We start from the raw sequence: 16,674 nt of genomic DNA, 5'->3' as shown, positions 1-16,674 counted from the left end.
TCTGGTCACTCATCTTCTACTTTGTCAGAGCAGGAACTGCCCTCATATTTTGGGGATTTGTTCAAATCCCTACTGTGAAGGGACCCTGGTCCATGACTATGATGTCTAGGCGCCCACACCACACATGTACAACAGCATTTTGAAGGCAACTTTGTGACTAAGCCCTGTTTTCTATGAGAGATTTAGGTGTTCAGAAGCCCCAGAGCTGTTCACAGCCATTGGTTCCTAAGCAGCCAGGGAAGTTTTACAATTGTGATTTTGGTGCATTTGTAAATCTGAAAAACAGGACCACTCATGAGTCTTCGGCATTTCTGATGGCGCCTCATTCCTTATACTGTCTAGGAGTGCCCTTGTTGCAGTGTCAGCCAAGAAGAGGTTATGTGGCTGGATCAGCAATATCTGCAGGGTCCTGGGAAATGTGCACACTGCCTCTCCTTTCCCCAAAGAGCTTCCCACGACAGCGCAGCACAGCATGGCGAGCAGGACAGGGCAGCACATGAACAGGAGCCAGGAGAAGATGGGCACGGGAAGGTCTAGCAGTGGTGGTGATTCACAGCAGGGAGGGAAGGTGGCTACAACCACACTGCAACCTGCAGCCTTGAAAGTAAGATCAAAGCCGCTGAAGCAGAACCTGGGGAAGGACTGCTCAGAGCAGGGTGAGAGAAGGAGGGAGGGAAAGAGCAACTCAGTCTTGCGAAGGGAAAAGCTTAGGTGCCCAGCAAACTTGCCTGTACAGCTACCAGTTCATCACCTGGCTGTACTGTAACCTGTTCATCTCTCTATCCTCCCAGAGCAAAAATAGAGCTGCTACCCTTTTCCACGCCAAAGCAAAGCACAGTCTGTCTCATCTAGCTCTCTTGACACAGAGCCTGTCTTGTGAACCTGTTTTCCAACATATAAAATGGAGGTAATGTCTCTGACACAATGAGAGAAAAATAAATTGCAGTGTTTGTGAGTTGCTCAGACTTTCAATTTGCATCTGGGAGGATGGATTTCCTCAGCAGCTCTGATATAGGCAAACACAGAGACATGCAGTGCTCAAACATTAACAATGAGCGCGTTCCTCCTAAGTAAATCCAGTGCAACAGTGTCTATATAGTAAGAATAGAAAAATCAGTTCTTCCCTCAGTCCATCATCTTTGATAACTGGTTTTGGCTGCTACCCTGAACCCACCAGGCCTCCACTGAATCTTTGGAGTAGATGATGCCTGAGTTGACAAAGAAAAAGGAAAAATAAGAACAGGAGAAGTGGAGGGATCTTTAGAGTCTTTCAGGGCTTTCTTCTAATTCCTGAAGGGAAAGCAGATGTCCTCAATAGCACTTTTAACCCTTCAGATCACCTGAAAGCATCTCTCTGTCCCTCTGCTTGGGGCAACAGAGCAGGCTAGAACAGCCATTAGCAACACAGTATTTACCAGTGCAGAGCAAAGATGAGTGAGATGAGGAGCACAGAGGTCACGTCTGTCAGGATCCACATGATGTTGTACTGCTGTGGAGTCTGCAAGAGAATAACAGAGGATATGTCCAACACCAAGGACCTATCACAGAGTCTGAGACTCAAAAAAGCTGCTAAAGCTCCCTCTTGCTGCTTGACTATGGCAATTCAGCTGCCTGCTGTGTATGTGCAGCAATATCCCTCAGGTCTTTAAACAGCATTTGGTAGCATTTCAAAGTGGCTGCCAGCCTGCATGTGCTGATGTCAAATTAAATTGGGCTGCTGGGTGGCAGGTGGCAAAGAAGATTGGACCACATCATAATGAATAAAACAGAGACTTCTTGTTTGTATGGGCAGACCCTATAGTTCTCTCTTCTTCCCTCCAAGGTTAAAAGCAACTAGTGGCACCTGACTTCCCCTTGCAAAACTGTACTTCACTGAACACCACAGAAGGCTGGGGTAGCTCCTGCTTTAAACCTAAAAGCATTTGAAGATTCATCCTCAGACTGGCCCTCCATCCATTCTCAGAATGGACTTAAAATCTGTAGTTTTTCACTCTCTCAGATGGGAAAAAGGAAGCATTGTAAAATCCTCTTCATGAGTGTGAAACAAGTTACACAATGTAGTTACCCCTGCAGGGACCCTGGTGGGACCAATGCCCCAGGTGCCCTGTAGCCTTTCAGGTTGTCGAAGGAAAAGTAGAGAACAGACAAACAGGGTGAAAAAAATATTCCACCAAGGCAGGGTTATCTCTATGGCTGTTTGCCTTGGGCTTGAGGCACCAGACCAAGCTTGAGAAGGGGCACAGGAGGCCCCAGAAAGTGAGGAAATTCTGAGATCAACAAGCTTCAAAAGCTTGGAAATGGAAATCCTCGCACAGCAGCCACATGTGGCCTCAGAGGCCCCTTCCTCCTCCCCACAAAAGTCTCAATACGACTTTTTTGCCCTCATCTCAAGGCCTAAGTCTCTAAGTCCTGCGAAACAGGATGCTTCTCCCTGGGCCAAGAGGAAAAAGGAGACGGGGTGGTAATACCTGGTGTGGCTCACAGGAGCCAGGTAAAGTAGGGTTATCCATGCATGAACTGACCCATGGAGTCCAAATGTAACTATGAACATCCCACCCCTACTTCATACCCCTGGGAATAAGGGAGGACTTGTGCTTACCATGAGAAAGAGTGGCTGGCTGAGGTTCTTCAGCATGTGGACAGTATTGGTGGTCACAGAGTGAGCCCCAGAACACCACGCCAGGGAGAAGAGCCACGGCTCGTTGACCACATAGAGGTTGGTGGTGATGTTCGCCTCAGCATATTGCCTTTAAAAGAACAAGAGGCATTTACCCTTGTTAAGAGAAGAAAGGAGGTAAGTACTTCCTTTGTACTTGGTTTGAATCAAGAGAAATGACAACTCTCTGTAGGGAAGACTTGTCTTAGGAATCAGATAAGAAAGAGACAAGAAGGCAAACCAGCCAATAATTAATCATTAATGATTAGCCAATACAGAATACCTAGTCATCTGGACACAACTGCAATTAATACAGCTAAAAGGTCAAAAAGTTGCTTATCCCTCTGCCATGTAAACTACTGTAATGATGTGTATGTAATTTCCTAACAGTGTATTTAAACTCACCTCAAAGCTAGCTGCTTGCCACTATTACATTTGCAACATCAATTGATCATTTGTCAAATCCTTATAAGCTATTGAACCTTAATATGAAGTGAGACCATTCTCTGCATATTGCTAAAGAAATGTCATCAGTATCGGCTTTTGTAAAGCTACCTAGGGTCTCCCCTAGATGGATCTACCTAGGATGTTACATTCTGGAAAAATTATCATTAAGAAAACATCAACTTTATACTCATCCAAAGTCATAAATTTTCATATTCTTTCTTTTTTTATTAGATTTAAATGCTTCTGCACATGGGAAAGAGCAAAAAAACAATTTACAAAAGGAAAGCTAGTCAGGCAAGATATTTTTTTCATGAAAGAGAACCATTTTGGAAATTACTCTAATAATTGTGAATCCATCAATTGGAGAGCTGACATTTTCAGTGTATCACAAGCAACAGAGCAATAGTGGCAATAGAACCAGGAACTCCAAAACACCAGCTACAAGAGGGTGATGGTCTCTCACCAAAGCATTAAACACTAACACTGATGTTTGTGGAGGAGCCACAGGAGGTTAGAGAGTTCTTCTTTCTCTGTGGTTAAGTACTTGCTGGTTTTGGGGATGAATTGCCCATCTTTGGCTTCAGTGCAATACAAGGAATTGGGACATTTGGATTCTTTTACCCAGAAGATCCTTAGATCCTGGCAGAGTAATTAACACAATGTGCCCCTGGTGAGGGGGAGCACAGGGGGAGGGTTGCAATTACATCTGCCACCTCTTGGCCACACACAGGCTCAATAGTAGGAGTGAACTAGAGTCCTTCACCTCCAAAAAGCTATAGGAATAATTCTTCCCAAAATGTTATAGATCCTGGAGCCGGGCACTGGAGGGAGACATTGCCACACACATGAGGCAAGCATACTCCAGCTACAGTCCATCGACTGTACTTGAGGATGAAATTGCAACGTACCGGATATCTTCACTGGACATTTCAGTGTAGGCTAGATTGAGTTTGACAATATTGTCCATCAGTAGGTCTTCAACGGGGGCCTTACTGCCCATTGTCTGCTGAAACCCAGGAGCAACGGACTGAACAAAGGACCTCATATCATTCTCCAGCCATAGGATCTGCAGGCAACAAGAGCACCCAGTGAATTCACAATAGAGTTACTAATACACCCTGTCCTTTACAACTCCGATAAGGATAAGGTCTTGCACGGCTTAGTACAGTCTGTCAAATGTCACATGTCTAACAAAGATCAAAACATATTTGGACCCAGGGTTAAAACTTGCAAGTCACTTTCATCGAGAAATAAGTATTCACTGTTCTTTGCTTATCAGCTTGAAATCAATGAGTACATGTTTTACACAGCCACACAAAAGATGCTGGGTTTCTGTGAGAAAAGGCATCTTTGGTTAATGGGAAAGGCAGCAGAGAATAGTTAAAGACCCTGGTTCCCAGGATGGGAGAAGAGATCCTTAGTGGACACAGATCAGTACAATTCCCCTGACATCAGTGGGTGTATACACTCATCCACATAAATTTAGCACCCATCGCAAGCAGAGTTGCCTGGGGAAGGAGGGAGGTCACAGGAGGCCTCCAGCTCCAAGTATTCTAATTTAAGACAAGGGCTTCCACTGTAATACATAAAATAAGCATGGGTGGCAGAGAGTAGGATGCCACATACTACAGTGATGAAAGGATGCAATCTGGGGGCTAAGGCACCAGCTAGTATACACTGGCCGATTTCCCTGGACTGCTGTAGGGTTACACCATTTTGTACCTGCTAAGGAACTGATACTAGGAGTATATTCCAAATGATGCCTTTTAAGAGAGGCTGTTCAAAGAGGAGCCACACAAGAAGAAGAAGGATATTTGAACTTGGCCCTGTAAAGCAACTTTCTTTACAAAGGACTGTGTCCATAGGTAAGCCTTCCCGATGAACAAGTGAAATGCAATGGGCTATATTCTGTGCTGGTGATGTCATGCAGGGTAAGACCTCAAAGTCTCAATTCAGAAAAGAAAAAGAGACATGGAGGAGTGAGACCATCCTACCAGATGGGGTTTAATCCCTGACTCGTTGAGGATGACTTCCAGGGTTCTGTTGATCCACGAATTCCTATAAGGATGTTTCTCTGGAGGGCGGTAGAGATCAAATATCACAAGTTTATTCTGACTGTCTGCGAGCTGCAAGAAATTACTTAGCTTGTAAATTGACTGATTCATTGCCTGGTTTTGATCTGCCCTTGACAGTGAGCCCATGCCTGAAAATGGTTTGTCCTAGAAATAAACAAATACAAAAGGAAATCAGTCAGTCACATCCGGGGGAGTCAGCTGCACGCAAACAACTCATATCTGTGAGAAAGAAAAAGTCTGGCACCAATCTGACACTGCTTTTGGGACCTAAACTGCGTAGTTCACAACTAGCTCTACTATGCCTCACTCTCCCACTGTCTTGTCTGTGGCTGTAACACATAGCAACTTGCATAAGTAGCTGTTCCCTTCTTTCTCCAGCCCATCACTTCTTCCACTGCTATGATAAGGAGCCACAAGGACATCCAACAACCAAATATGATAGGTCTCTTGGACCTAAAGGCTAACTGAACAAAGCAAAGAGACCTCAGCTGAAGGATTTCTATTGGCTTCTTTGAGTTTTGGCTCAACTGGTAATTCTTGTCTCAATATTAATTCTAATAAGCAGTAGCCAGGTAGTATCTCTTCAAAAGCCAGTTGATAGTCCTTGATGGCACTCACCTTAAGAAACCATGTTCCAGCATTCAACTCCTTCAGGGTGTCCCAGGAGAACAAAGCTGCATTTTGAGCAGTCTCATTGGGGTAGACCTCCCCAATGTTGGTTGTCCTCCTCAAGGTGCTGTCATGCATGAGGAAGGGAACCCCATCGTAGCTGTTGGAGAGCAAGAGACCAGATCACCTGGGGCACAGCTCCATTCATGGCATAAGCAGACTCAATCCAGAGCAGAACAACCTGTGGATTGCTTTGAGTGTAGCACTACATGCTCCCTCAGAGCACAGGGTGGGTTAGGGAAGGTGGCTGAGACTCAGGACACTGTTACTTCTAGCTTATATACTACTGAGTGACCTTGGAGAAGTCGAGCCTCTCTATGCCTTAGTTTATTCATGGGCAAAATGGAGATGGAGACATTTATGCTTACCACCCCAAAAAAAGATGGATATTAATTCTATGCCAGTAGAGCATCTAAACATAAGTATTTCCCTCACTCAAGTCCTAACTTCACACTATCACATTGCTACTGAAATACCAATTAAAAAACTGTTCACCCTACCCAGTATGTTAGCAGTTCATGGCAATGGGTCTCATTCACAAGTGCAATTAAAGGTCTAATAATTAGGGCAAAGCTGTCACAGGTCTATACACAATTTCCTGAATTTTCTAGGCCTGATCCAACCCTCACTGAGGTCTGGAAGCAGACTGGGGTTGCGGCTCGTCTTTATACTCTGCAAAGCGTTTAAAATGCACTGTAGAAATAATGATTGTTAAATCAATAGTGCCAAACTTATTGACTTTCCTCAGAACAATCATGCCGCACAGCCTGTATCACCAGGCACCAACTGAGGGATCTTGTCCTAGATGTTAGTAAAACCCAATTGCCCAGAATTGCAGAACTCCAAAAGGAAGACTTAGAAGAAACAGCTTATACTCCATGAGATGCAATGTTTTTTTCTTACCTAATGGTGACATCTGTTTCAAGACCATCTCCACCATGTTCAATGGTCTTCTGAAATGACATCTCAGTGTTTTCTGGTGCCAGCTGGAAGAAAATGTCCCATAAGAAGGTTGTTTTTATACACAATGAAGAACTCTGTAAATACTTTCTATCTCTTTTTATCACCTCTGGTTTCCATTAAGGGACTATTATCTTGTTAAAGTGTACTGTGTTCTGCTGTGGAAAGTCTGTTTTTTTCCACCTTAGCCACTCTACCTATCTTGTCCCTCCAGAGCAGTGGCATCTTTGCTAACAAACCCATGCAGTAATGCCTTTGGCATGCAATTCCAAAATGAAATGCATCCCCTCCACCTCCACAGATTTCTTCCACAGCTCTTGGAAAAAAAAGAAGATGGTGATGAAAGTAAAAATACACAGGATGAAGGAATGATGTAAAATATCTTCTTCAAACCTACCATTGGTGCTCCACGGTGTCCAATGAGGGCTGGCTTTGGTCCAAGTGTCCCCACCTCTCTGATGCAAGGTGAGTACATCCCCAGAGGTATCAAGAAAAGAAAGAGAAGGATAGCCAGGTATGGACCAACAATTATCACCTGAACAACTGCAAGAATTTGAAGGAGGAAGGCTAGAGTTAATCCATATGGTAATAAACAGGTTCGCCTTGCGGCTTGACTTTTAATACAGCCATCCAATTAAATAGTTATTGGGCTTTGTCCCATCCCTTGTCCATCCTTTCTTCCCCTAACTTTCACATTCACTCCAACAATGCAATCCGGGAAAATATATTGGTCAGAGCAAGGACCTGGGATGCCTAGGCTAGGAATTCAGGTCTGGTGCTGCAGTTACATCTCAGTGTAACTTAGAGCAAGACGGAGACTTAATTTCTTTTTCTTTAGAGGAGGTACATTGAAATTTCCCATGTGGAGGAACAATCCTCAACAAAGAGATGCTAATTTATTCTTACTCGGATAAGGACAAGCAACATTTTGGAGTTTCAATCACCACCTTGGTACAGGCCAAAACTGTGCAAGGGAGCATGCAAACCAGTAATGAGTCTAGAAAGCCACAGGACAGTGCATGGCCCCAAGCCTATCCCTGCTATTTTCCCACAGGATAAAAGCCACCTGCAGCTGGAGTGCACATGTAAGGTGAAAGGGCTTCTGCATACTTGGTTTCTCACACTGACATGAGTCTTATGTCATACTGGGAGCAGAAAGCAGAGCTACTGTACCTTTCTTATCTGTTCTGATGGCATGCAGAGCCACGGGCCAGGACAGGAGGACCATGATAGTTATTGCTGCTATGTGGAGATAGGGAGCTGTGATCTGGCAGGGAGAGAAAAGGATTTCAGTCAAAGGATGAAGTGAGGAGACAGGTAGAAACAAACCCCAGCATGGCTACAGCTTTCCACAGAGAAGGGCTACTGCCGCAAATAGCAGCAGCTCACCTTTCTCCTGAGCCCAGGCTAAGGAGTAGCCCTCATTCTAGCATGCAGCTCTCCTTTCTCCTAAGTCAGCCAAAGTGGGCAAGGCTATTCTCTTCCACAAAGGCTCAGCACACAGTCTTAGAGTGGAACTCTCTTTCTCCATTACTGCTACGTCATGTGAGCATCTTCCAGAAAACGTCAATTTAATCCAATCTAATCCAGTCCAATCCCATCCAAATCAATCCAATCCAGGTAACAGTCATCTCAATACTACACTGCAACTAGATCTTTAAACTGATGCCAACAAACCTGAGTGATAAAATTTGGTATTTTACACCAGTATGGAACTAACTCGTGTAATATAAAAGATCCCGTTAATCTGGCACATGTCTAATCATGGACTTTATTAGCCTCATGTACATCCTGCAGTACCTAGCCTTACAAATTAACAATGCATTCCAGAAAAATCATTCATTTTCATTTATTTCAGTGAAACACTTGGTCTTAGACCAAAACATTTAGTTCCCTTGCATTAGAGCTAATTGCATTTTTTCTCTCTTTCTTTTTCTTTTTGCTTCCAACTTCAAGTTGGTGGCCTTCTAGGTCCTTTTCTTATTTTACTAACAGAAAACAATAGATTCCTTAATGTTTTTAATACATTACCTAATAGCTATTGCTGGATAGATACAGTAATTGCACTTGATTTCTTTGGTCCTAAAGATTAAACAAGATCAATTGAGAATCACTTCTGCACTTTTCATAAACGCATAACCAGAATAGGAAACCTAACAGATAGTTTGACATTATTGAGAGCTTGGGTCTTCATTCAACTAATGTTAGTATGACACACTTCATAAAACTTTGGAAATCTTACAAAGAAACGAATCCATTATTTTTCTAGTGCTCTTCAGAGCCCTGTGGATCCAGCTGTAGGACTTGGACTTATGCAGTATGTGCTAGGGAAAAGAGCTATCCAGATGTCTTTTCTATTGCTTAGTCCATATTCAAAATAACAGCTGAATGCTGAAGAAAGCTGGTGGAGACAGGAGGTGTGTAAGGAGTCCCTGTTATAATATGTGGCTGCTCTCCAAGGCAGTGAAAGTTGTCAGTGCACAACTATTTCCAGATTTGTTTTTAAAATTTTAGTTTAATTTTAACCCAGATGATTGAACAATGATGCTGGCTATTATTTTTTTCTAAATCAGTTTGTCCAACCTGTTGCTTGAAATCTAGAACATTTGATAGAATTTCATTGCAAGAGGCTGGAAAATGCAATGCTCATCCCACGGGATACACCAATATTTCCCAGTTATTTTCCCTTCCAAAGTGGAACCGGAAAAGGCAGATACCAAACATTTTGCACAGTGCCTGAGCAGCCAGCTGGCTCACAGCAGTTGTTGAGAGATATTATTGTGCATGATACCATCTATCCCAGATACTTGATACCAACATCTTCCGACCAGAAACAGGATTCAGTTATGTAAACAAAGATGCCATTCGAGATGTCCAGGATATCTGAGATAGCTGCACAGGACTAATGGACATGACACAAGATCTACAAGAGACTCATGCTCTTTAGGGACAGCAGCAGGAGGCCAGGTGAAGCATCTCAAAGGACACGAACACCTGCACTAAACAGCATCAACGGTAACCTGAAGGCTTTTTATCTCCTTCTCCCCAACCTCCTCCCCTGGAGTCCTTAAAGGAGAGGAGAAGCTTATGTCTTCTGTTTGTCTTTGCCAGCACACAGCCCCAAGGTTACTGAACTTTGTAGAGCAGGGAGGAGTGTGTGACTAGCTGTACCCTACAAACACCACATCCCAAACATTCTGCAGTGACTCTTGGGCTACCAATTGATTCCTCTTCCAGTCCATGTGCATTGCTCTCCCGATATTCACAAGCGGTAAGTGAAGGTGGGGAGACATAATGTGCTCAGATAACATCTGTAAGGCAGTTCTGTGGTCATAGGCTGCATACTTTCTTCCCAGTACACATGAGGACCCTGATGCTCAGGCACTGAACAGCACTGGGCAGCTCTCCCCTCCTCCTTCAGATTTGCTTAAAGTCAAGGAGGCTAGCAGATCACACACTTGGATGTCCTACATCCCACAGCTTGCCCCATCTCACGCAGACATTCCCCACCTGCTGCCTAGGACCAGGTCAATGCCGTCCTATCCTCAGGAAGGTAAGCTCTCTGTGTCACAGACAGAGAAAAGAAAGACTGAAATTTTGCTAATGTTAAGGCTGCTGAACTGACAGGAACTGAGTAGGGAGCAAGTCCTCGTTCTAGCAACCCTGCCAGCCCGAGGGGTCTGATTTACCTGTCCTGGGCACCTGCAGACAAACAGCACACATATGATATGATTTTTGCCAAAAACAAAAGATATGACTTCCCCAAATGAGACCTGTTACATCAAACAGGTGGCTTGAAACCAAACCTCAGGTCTTGGCTTCCATTCTCCCAATAGTAAATGTTAAATCATAAGAAAAGTTTATGCAGAACTGCACAGTCTGCCAGTAAAAAACACATGAAAAACATCACATTATTGAAAGTTTTCTACCTATTTCCACAAAATACTTTTATAAACAAATCATTTTTTTCAAATAGATGTCCCAGTTCTTCTTACCTGGAATGACAGGCGGACAGTTTTCCATTGATCTCCCCACAGCACAGATAATATAAAGAGAGCTGTGATAGAGAAGCCCAGGACAAGAAAAGTCCCAATCTGGGGAGGCAAATGCGAAATAAATCAATCTCCCTCTCTCTCTCTCTCCCCCCCTCTTTTCCCCTTCCTCCTCTCTCCCTCTCCCTCTGTGTTAATATAGATGAAGCCTAGATGATCAGCTTACATCAGATCCCTAACTTGTAGATGGCTAAATTCAGAAGTGACAAATTCCACCAAGAGTGAACAACACAACTTCCTTATGCTGTAAGTTCATATATGTTGCTGCTATGCAACAGGCTTCTTCAGCTGCAAACACTCCTATGATTCAGGGATTAGAGCTCATTTTTTAACTGCAAAAGTGAGGAGGTAGCTCAGTCTGGTCTTTGGCTTCTTTCCTAGTTTGAGAACAATGCAGGTTATGGTGGCAGACTCATCTCCATACATCATCTATCTTCCGAGAACCGAATTCAAGTAGAAATTGAAATGATATCCTAACCATTCTTCAGGGGGATCCTACAGATCAACACCTTAATAATGGGTCTCTAATCTCTTCCACCTTAGGATGCAGTCTCGATTTTTTCCACAAATAGCTCTACATAAAACTCACCTTTCTGGCTCTTCCAAGAGCTAATTTGCAGTAATAAAGATGACTGTCACCATTATTTAAATGAAGAAATAGATGATCAAGTGTCTGCACATTCAGATATTCTCTTACCACTGTAAGATTTGCAGTCGCACTACAGTCTCACCTAAACTGCATGGCTAGAGGCTGATTTTTTAAATACCTCACATAACTTCCAAGATTTTCTTACAGAAGGTGATTCTAAGACATTACTTTGCAGCAATGGCTCCCTGAGGATTTGCTTCTCAACTTTCAAAACCCCAGGTGGCACTTTCCACACCATCCGAAAGGCATATGACACCAGGATGCCTTGGAAAAAACAGATTTCTGTTCTGCAAAGATATCAGATTCTTTGTTTACAGCTGCTGGAGCCTGCTACAGAGCAGAGACTTACACTGTGCCTCTCAAGGAAACTTTGTTTTTACAACATGTTATCTATATGTTAGCACAAATTATCTACATGTTACCACAACGAGACATGTCAAATATAGATATCCTCATCTGAATGAGTCACCACAGGCTCCTTTTAGAGTCAGCAGGGAGAAAAGGTACTTCAGATGTGATTCATCTCCTCTTAATTTAGATGTCCACAACCAGCTGGATGAACTGCATCCTCAGAGGCTCTATTTCCCTTCACCAACTATATAGGGAGGCTGGAGAGATTAACTCAGGTGGAAATATCATTCTCACGGGTATCTAAAGTCTCCTAAGACTAAACCCTTCCCTCTATTCCTTCCCTCCCATAACTTAAGCTGCTTTTTCATGTAGAGAAACACCACAGACTCAATTGGTTTAAAGTATAGATTAGGGTTACCACAAAGCTCTGACTTGCCCTACCTTGTGACTCCAGTGCAAGTACAGCTGCTGACCTTCTGCAAGCAAACACATCGCTAGGACCTGGGAAACCAATAAGATGTGGTTTGTATCCTGGTATAGAATGATGAAATGCATTTTGTGGGGTACATCCAGAATTATTTTTGCATTGGAAAGTCAGGTTACACGAGGTCTTTCTGCACAATGGCATCACTGTTAGTAAGACTGGTGTATGGTAGGTGTTCTGTTATTGAAAATATCCTCCTGAAATGGCCAAGCACATATCAAGATCACTCTGCAGAACCACAGACCTCCCAAGAGTAACAGATAATTGGGCACCTTGGTCACTTCTGATGACTCTTCTTTCTCTGAGAAGACAAACTCTGAAAGAGGGAGGCTGGCCAGGCCCAACTGCCATAATGCAAACCAATATAGCACTAACTTTGTTTATTTTCTGTTCATTCATTGTGATTAGAGGCATATCAGTCATGGGAGAGAGCTCAGAGGATAAAAAATGTCTCCAAAGAACCACAGAAATATAGAGCAGAAAGCAAAGAAAATGATGCTTCCACAGCAATTGCAAGAAATGCAAGAGACAGGCACATTTCGGAACACAGAAAACTGCCTTGGAGATTCAAAATCCTACTTTTGTTGGGTTTGTTTTTAGTCTTCAGCTGTGGCCCTATGGCAGGCCTGTTCCTTTCTCCTTACGTCAAGCTACAGTCCCCGGGGAGTGATCCCGTGAGGCAGACTGCAAACCCTCATCCCATAGCAGGGGACAAAGAGGCCTCGAACACCAGTCACACTCCCACAGGTAAAGTACAAGGAAAACTAGTCCAGGGCTCTGTTGGGGACTCCAGGCTGTCACAGATCTAAGCAATCAATGAAGCTGGTGATGACTTTCACAAGCACAGGTGTAGAGAAAAGCATCTCTTAGCAGATATCAGTGCTGCACTGACAAGGACAATTTACGATCTAGGTCTCTCCAGACTGTCACACAGTGGGTTTATATGAAAGCAGGATATACAGATTTAGAGCAATAATATAATGGGAAGGGGCTCTGCTCTCCCAAAATCCAGCTACAAAGGAACATAAGCTGTTTCTGATGCAGCTACAAACACACTCTCTTTCCAGGATGGTGCTGATTTGAAGAGAGATAAGCTCAGCAGAGAATACAGATCAGCTTTTAGAGTACTTTTTGACATGTTAGCCTCCTTTAATTGAATCCTACACTCAGTATATAATGACTAACCATGGGAGCAGTTCACAGAGAATCGAATTACTGCTGAAGATCTTAATCCAGCCTCATTAAAATAAGCTGTTAAGAAAGAAAGAATGAACGAATGAACGAACAAACGAACCTTCAAAATCTCCTCTTTTCTGCAAGCAATGTTAAAGCACCTGGTCCTTCCCTAAGATACACCCAAAGAGTTATTTCACAGGCCATGTTCAGCCGGACTTTCCCCCCCTCTCTGACTTGCAGGGTAACTTCTATGTGAAGCATGTAGCACATCTGGGAATGCTGTCTGAGGGAAAGCTCATTTCTATGGCTGATAATAACAGCTCATTATCTGTGTACAAGAAGAATGAGCATTAGGTTTTATCCTCAGAGGATGAAGGAGAAACTCTTCCAGTTGCACAGCTGGTCACTGTAGGAGAACACATCTTGATGGACCAGTGAGCTGGTGTGATGTGCACAAGGCCTATCCTGTATGGGCTCTGGCACAGTCAGCCTGAGTTTTATTTGCTTTCCATGCACCCCTGAAACTTAGAACATCTCAAGCCGTAGTCAAATAGCTTCACCCCACTTCTCAAAAACTGCCTCCAGACCTCTCTAACATGCTCTTCCATTGAGAGCTGCTGGCTTTAGCAATGTCTCACATGCTTGCACCTAGAACGCTCTTCAGCGAAAGGGACAACCAGCACCAGCAGGTCTGGGTCCTCCACACATACCCAGGGATTGTCTAACACAAGCACAGAGACACATGGACTTTGGTGACCGATACAATAGGTCAGCATATTCCTGCTGAGGCTAGAGCCAGGGTCCCTCTTGCCAGCCTGCTGTCCCCCAAAATCTTACAGCCTCCAACACTTGTACTCTTCTCTTCTTCAGTCGCAGTAAGATGTGTGGAAGTCTCTCCCTCCACTACCTACCTGCTAAGTAGTAATTAAGGGACACATCCTAATGATGACAGAGAGGATTCCCTGCAGAAGGGATTGCACCTCTGTCTCCCTGTTTCTGAGTGGGCGCACTGGCCACAAGTTTATGCTGCAAAAGGATGGATAATGGACTCCTTCCCCACTCTCTTTCAGCATGGAAATGGCCATTCGTTGAATTCAGTACTGCTGGTAAGATTTAGGCAGGCTCTGAGCTTGCTGCCACATGGATATAGAAGTAAGCAGTTTGCCACTCAACTCACCTAAAACATCTGCTCACTTAGAGACTCACAATAGCAGAATTAGGTATCTACATTCATTCTCTGGCAAAAATGCAGGTACTCAGAGCTTCTTTGGTGTCCCAGCCTCTGAGGCATGGTGGTTTGAGATCCCTCTTTGGCCTTCAGTGCCAATGTACTGTTCTGAGTCCTCTCTTAGCAAAGGCCACAACTCATCTGAACCTTATTTATACAGTCACAAATCAGGTGCCCAAAACCCTTGGAAAAAACATGGTTGAACTGCAGAGAGGAAAATATCTGCTGGTGTTTGAAATACTGAATAAGGAAATGTTTTTCTTCTCCACTGAGTCTGAACTGTCCTGCAATTATACCCCTCAGTTTAACCTTTTAGCTGTAATGGGGATGGGAAAATTGTCTTGGGGAGCAATGACAATTGAATTAATTGTAACTGATTGCCTGAAAAAAATTACACTGATGCATGCAGATGGAGAGCATCTTTGCGCAGACAGCAAGTGCTTTGTTGTGCAGTGTTTTGTTCAGCCAGTGGTGGTCGGTGGGCAGAAGACTTTTTGCTTCACTGGTTCACAATAACGACATGGAAGGAGGCCTGCAGGGCTCTGGTTGGATGTCATCATTAAGGAAGAGGGTAAGGCACTCACAGACAAAACCAGGCCAGCCACTGGTTGCTAAAAAAAATCTCTCTACTCCAACAAGGGCATCAGTGTGCTCAGTTTTCTGATGTGACAGGCTACTGATGCAAAACATCACAAAGAAACTTAGCCTCTCTCTCGACAGACAGCAAATATGCAGCTTGGAGACTGTATTCAGAACCGCTGTGGAAACCACACCTGGGTAAAGATCTCCAGTCCTTCTCGCGACTGCACTGTTCAACTTGAACATATGTTATAATTCATCATGGGGGCAAGTCCTTCAGCCATCCACTGTCTGAAATGTATAGGAGCAATGCAGCTGCTGGCCAGTGTCCACACTGAGAAGTTTATCCAGACATGGAAGGGCTGAGCTGCCTTTATTAGCTTGTGAGGCTACCAGTGGTTTGGAAGGGAATTCATCACAGGCTACACTGAAAGGCCCAGAGTTGCGCCTGCTCTCTCTCAGTAGTCTTGACACACTAAAATATTATTCCCTATCAATAAGAGCTCTCTAATTTGAACCCCGTGGTACAGATGCAGTTATATATGTGGAGCTATTCTGCACAGGAACACTGGATGCCTCTGACGTATGAGGCCTCTTTAAGCATTTATAATGCAGACATGCTTGCCTGCCATGTGGGGTCCAAGCTGAGAAGACACTGTGACAGGAAAGCTCTGCACTCAGAGATGAAGGAACGTCTCCTGGCAGCATTCTTCACTGCAAAGAGCCCTGCTGAGACAAGCACTTCCCAGTTACAGCAGGCATTGTTCTCCCTTCTCCCCCATCACATGTCCCTGCAGACCAGCAGATAGGCAGGACGTGGACCTGCATGCAGACACGCCTCCTTCACGTGACTCCCATGTGGCAGAGTTGGCACCACGAGAACCTGCAGGCAGGCATGTTCCCATCGCATGACCCTACACGTATAGGTGCACTCCCATTAGATGACTATGCCTGCACGTGTGTTCTCCTTGCAAGGCCCCCTCCACCCCAGCAAGGAAGGATGCTCTCATCCTGGGAACCTGCATACAGATACATGTCCCGTTCGTTCATATGATCTCCAGCACATCCAGTGTCTTAGAAAACAAGGCTAAACAAACTTCAACACTGAGCCAATGCGGTCACTGCTGACCAGGCTTCACAAAGAATGTTCAATGTGTGCCAAAGATCTGGTGGGGGACAGACCATGGCCAAGCCCTTCATACTTCTAATCTAGCTGATACCAATAATCCATCACCTAATAGAAATGTCACATCCTAAGATGTGCCAGCAAATCAACTCAGCCAGTATTTCTGCTGCATTACACCCTCTGAGCACCACTTGGGAAGGAGAGTGAAGAGCTCAGGGAAGT

At 44.2% G+C, this 16,674-nt stretch overlaps 1 protein-coding gene across 2 annotated transcripts in view; it reads right to left on the bottom strand.

Moving 5' to 3' along the window:
• The window catches only part of GDPD4 (glycerophosphodiester phosphodiesterase domain containing 4), a 44,538-nt gene that overhangs the window by 2,298 nt on the left and 25,566 nt on the right, over positions 1-16,674 (bottom strand). For both annotated transcript variants that reach the window (XM_026097926.2, XM_026097927.2), the window contains exons 5-14: positions 12,301-12,360; positions 10,803-10,901; positions 7,981-8,074; positions 7,205-7,350; positions 6,751-6,833; positions 5,797-5,947; positions 5,098-5,322; positions 4,012-4,169; positions 2,600-2,747; positions 1,416-1,498 (exon numbers count right to left, since the gene is read on the bottom strand). In XM_026097926.2, coding sequence (XP_025953711.2) covers positions 1,416-1,498; positions 2,600-2,747; positions 4,012-4,169; positions 5,098-5,322; positions 5,797-5,947; positions 6,751-6,833; positions 7,205-7,350; positions 7,981-8,074; positions 10,803-10,901; positions 12,301-12,360 — 1,247 coding nt within the window. The remainder of the gene's footprint in view (positions 1-1,415; positions 1,499-2,599; positions 2,748-4,011; positions 4,170-5,097; positions 5,323-5,796; positions 5,948-6,750; positions 6,834-7,204; positions 7,351-7,980; positions 8,075-10,802; positions 10,902-12,300; positions 12,361-16,674) is intronic.

The sequence above is a fragment of the Dromaius novaehollandiae genome, chromosome 1, assembly GCF_036370855.1.
Source record: "Dromaius novaehollandiae isolate bDroNov1 chromosome 1, bDroNov1.hap1, whole genome shotgun sequence".
NCBI lineage: Eukaryota > Metazoa > Chordata > Aves > Casuariiformes > Dromaiidae > Dromaius > Dromaius novaehollandiae.
This window is presented reverse-complemented; position numbering and strand designations above follow the sequence as displayed.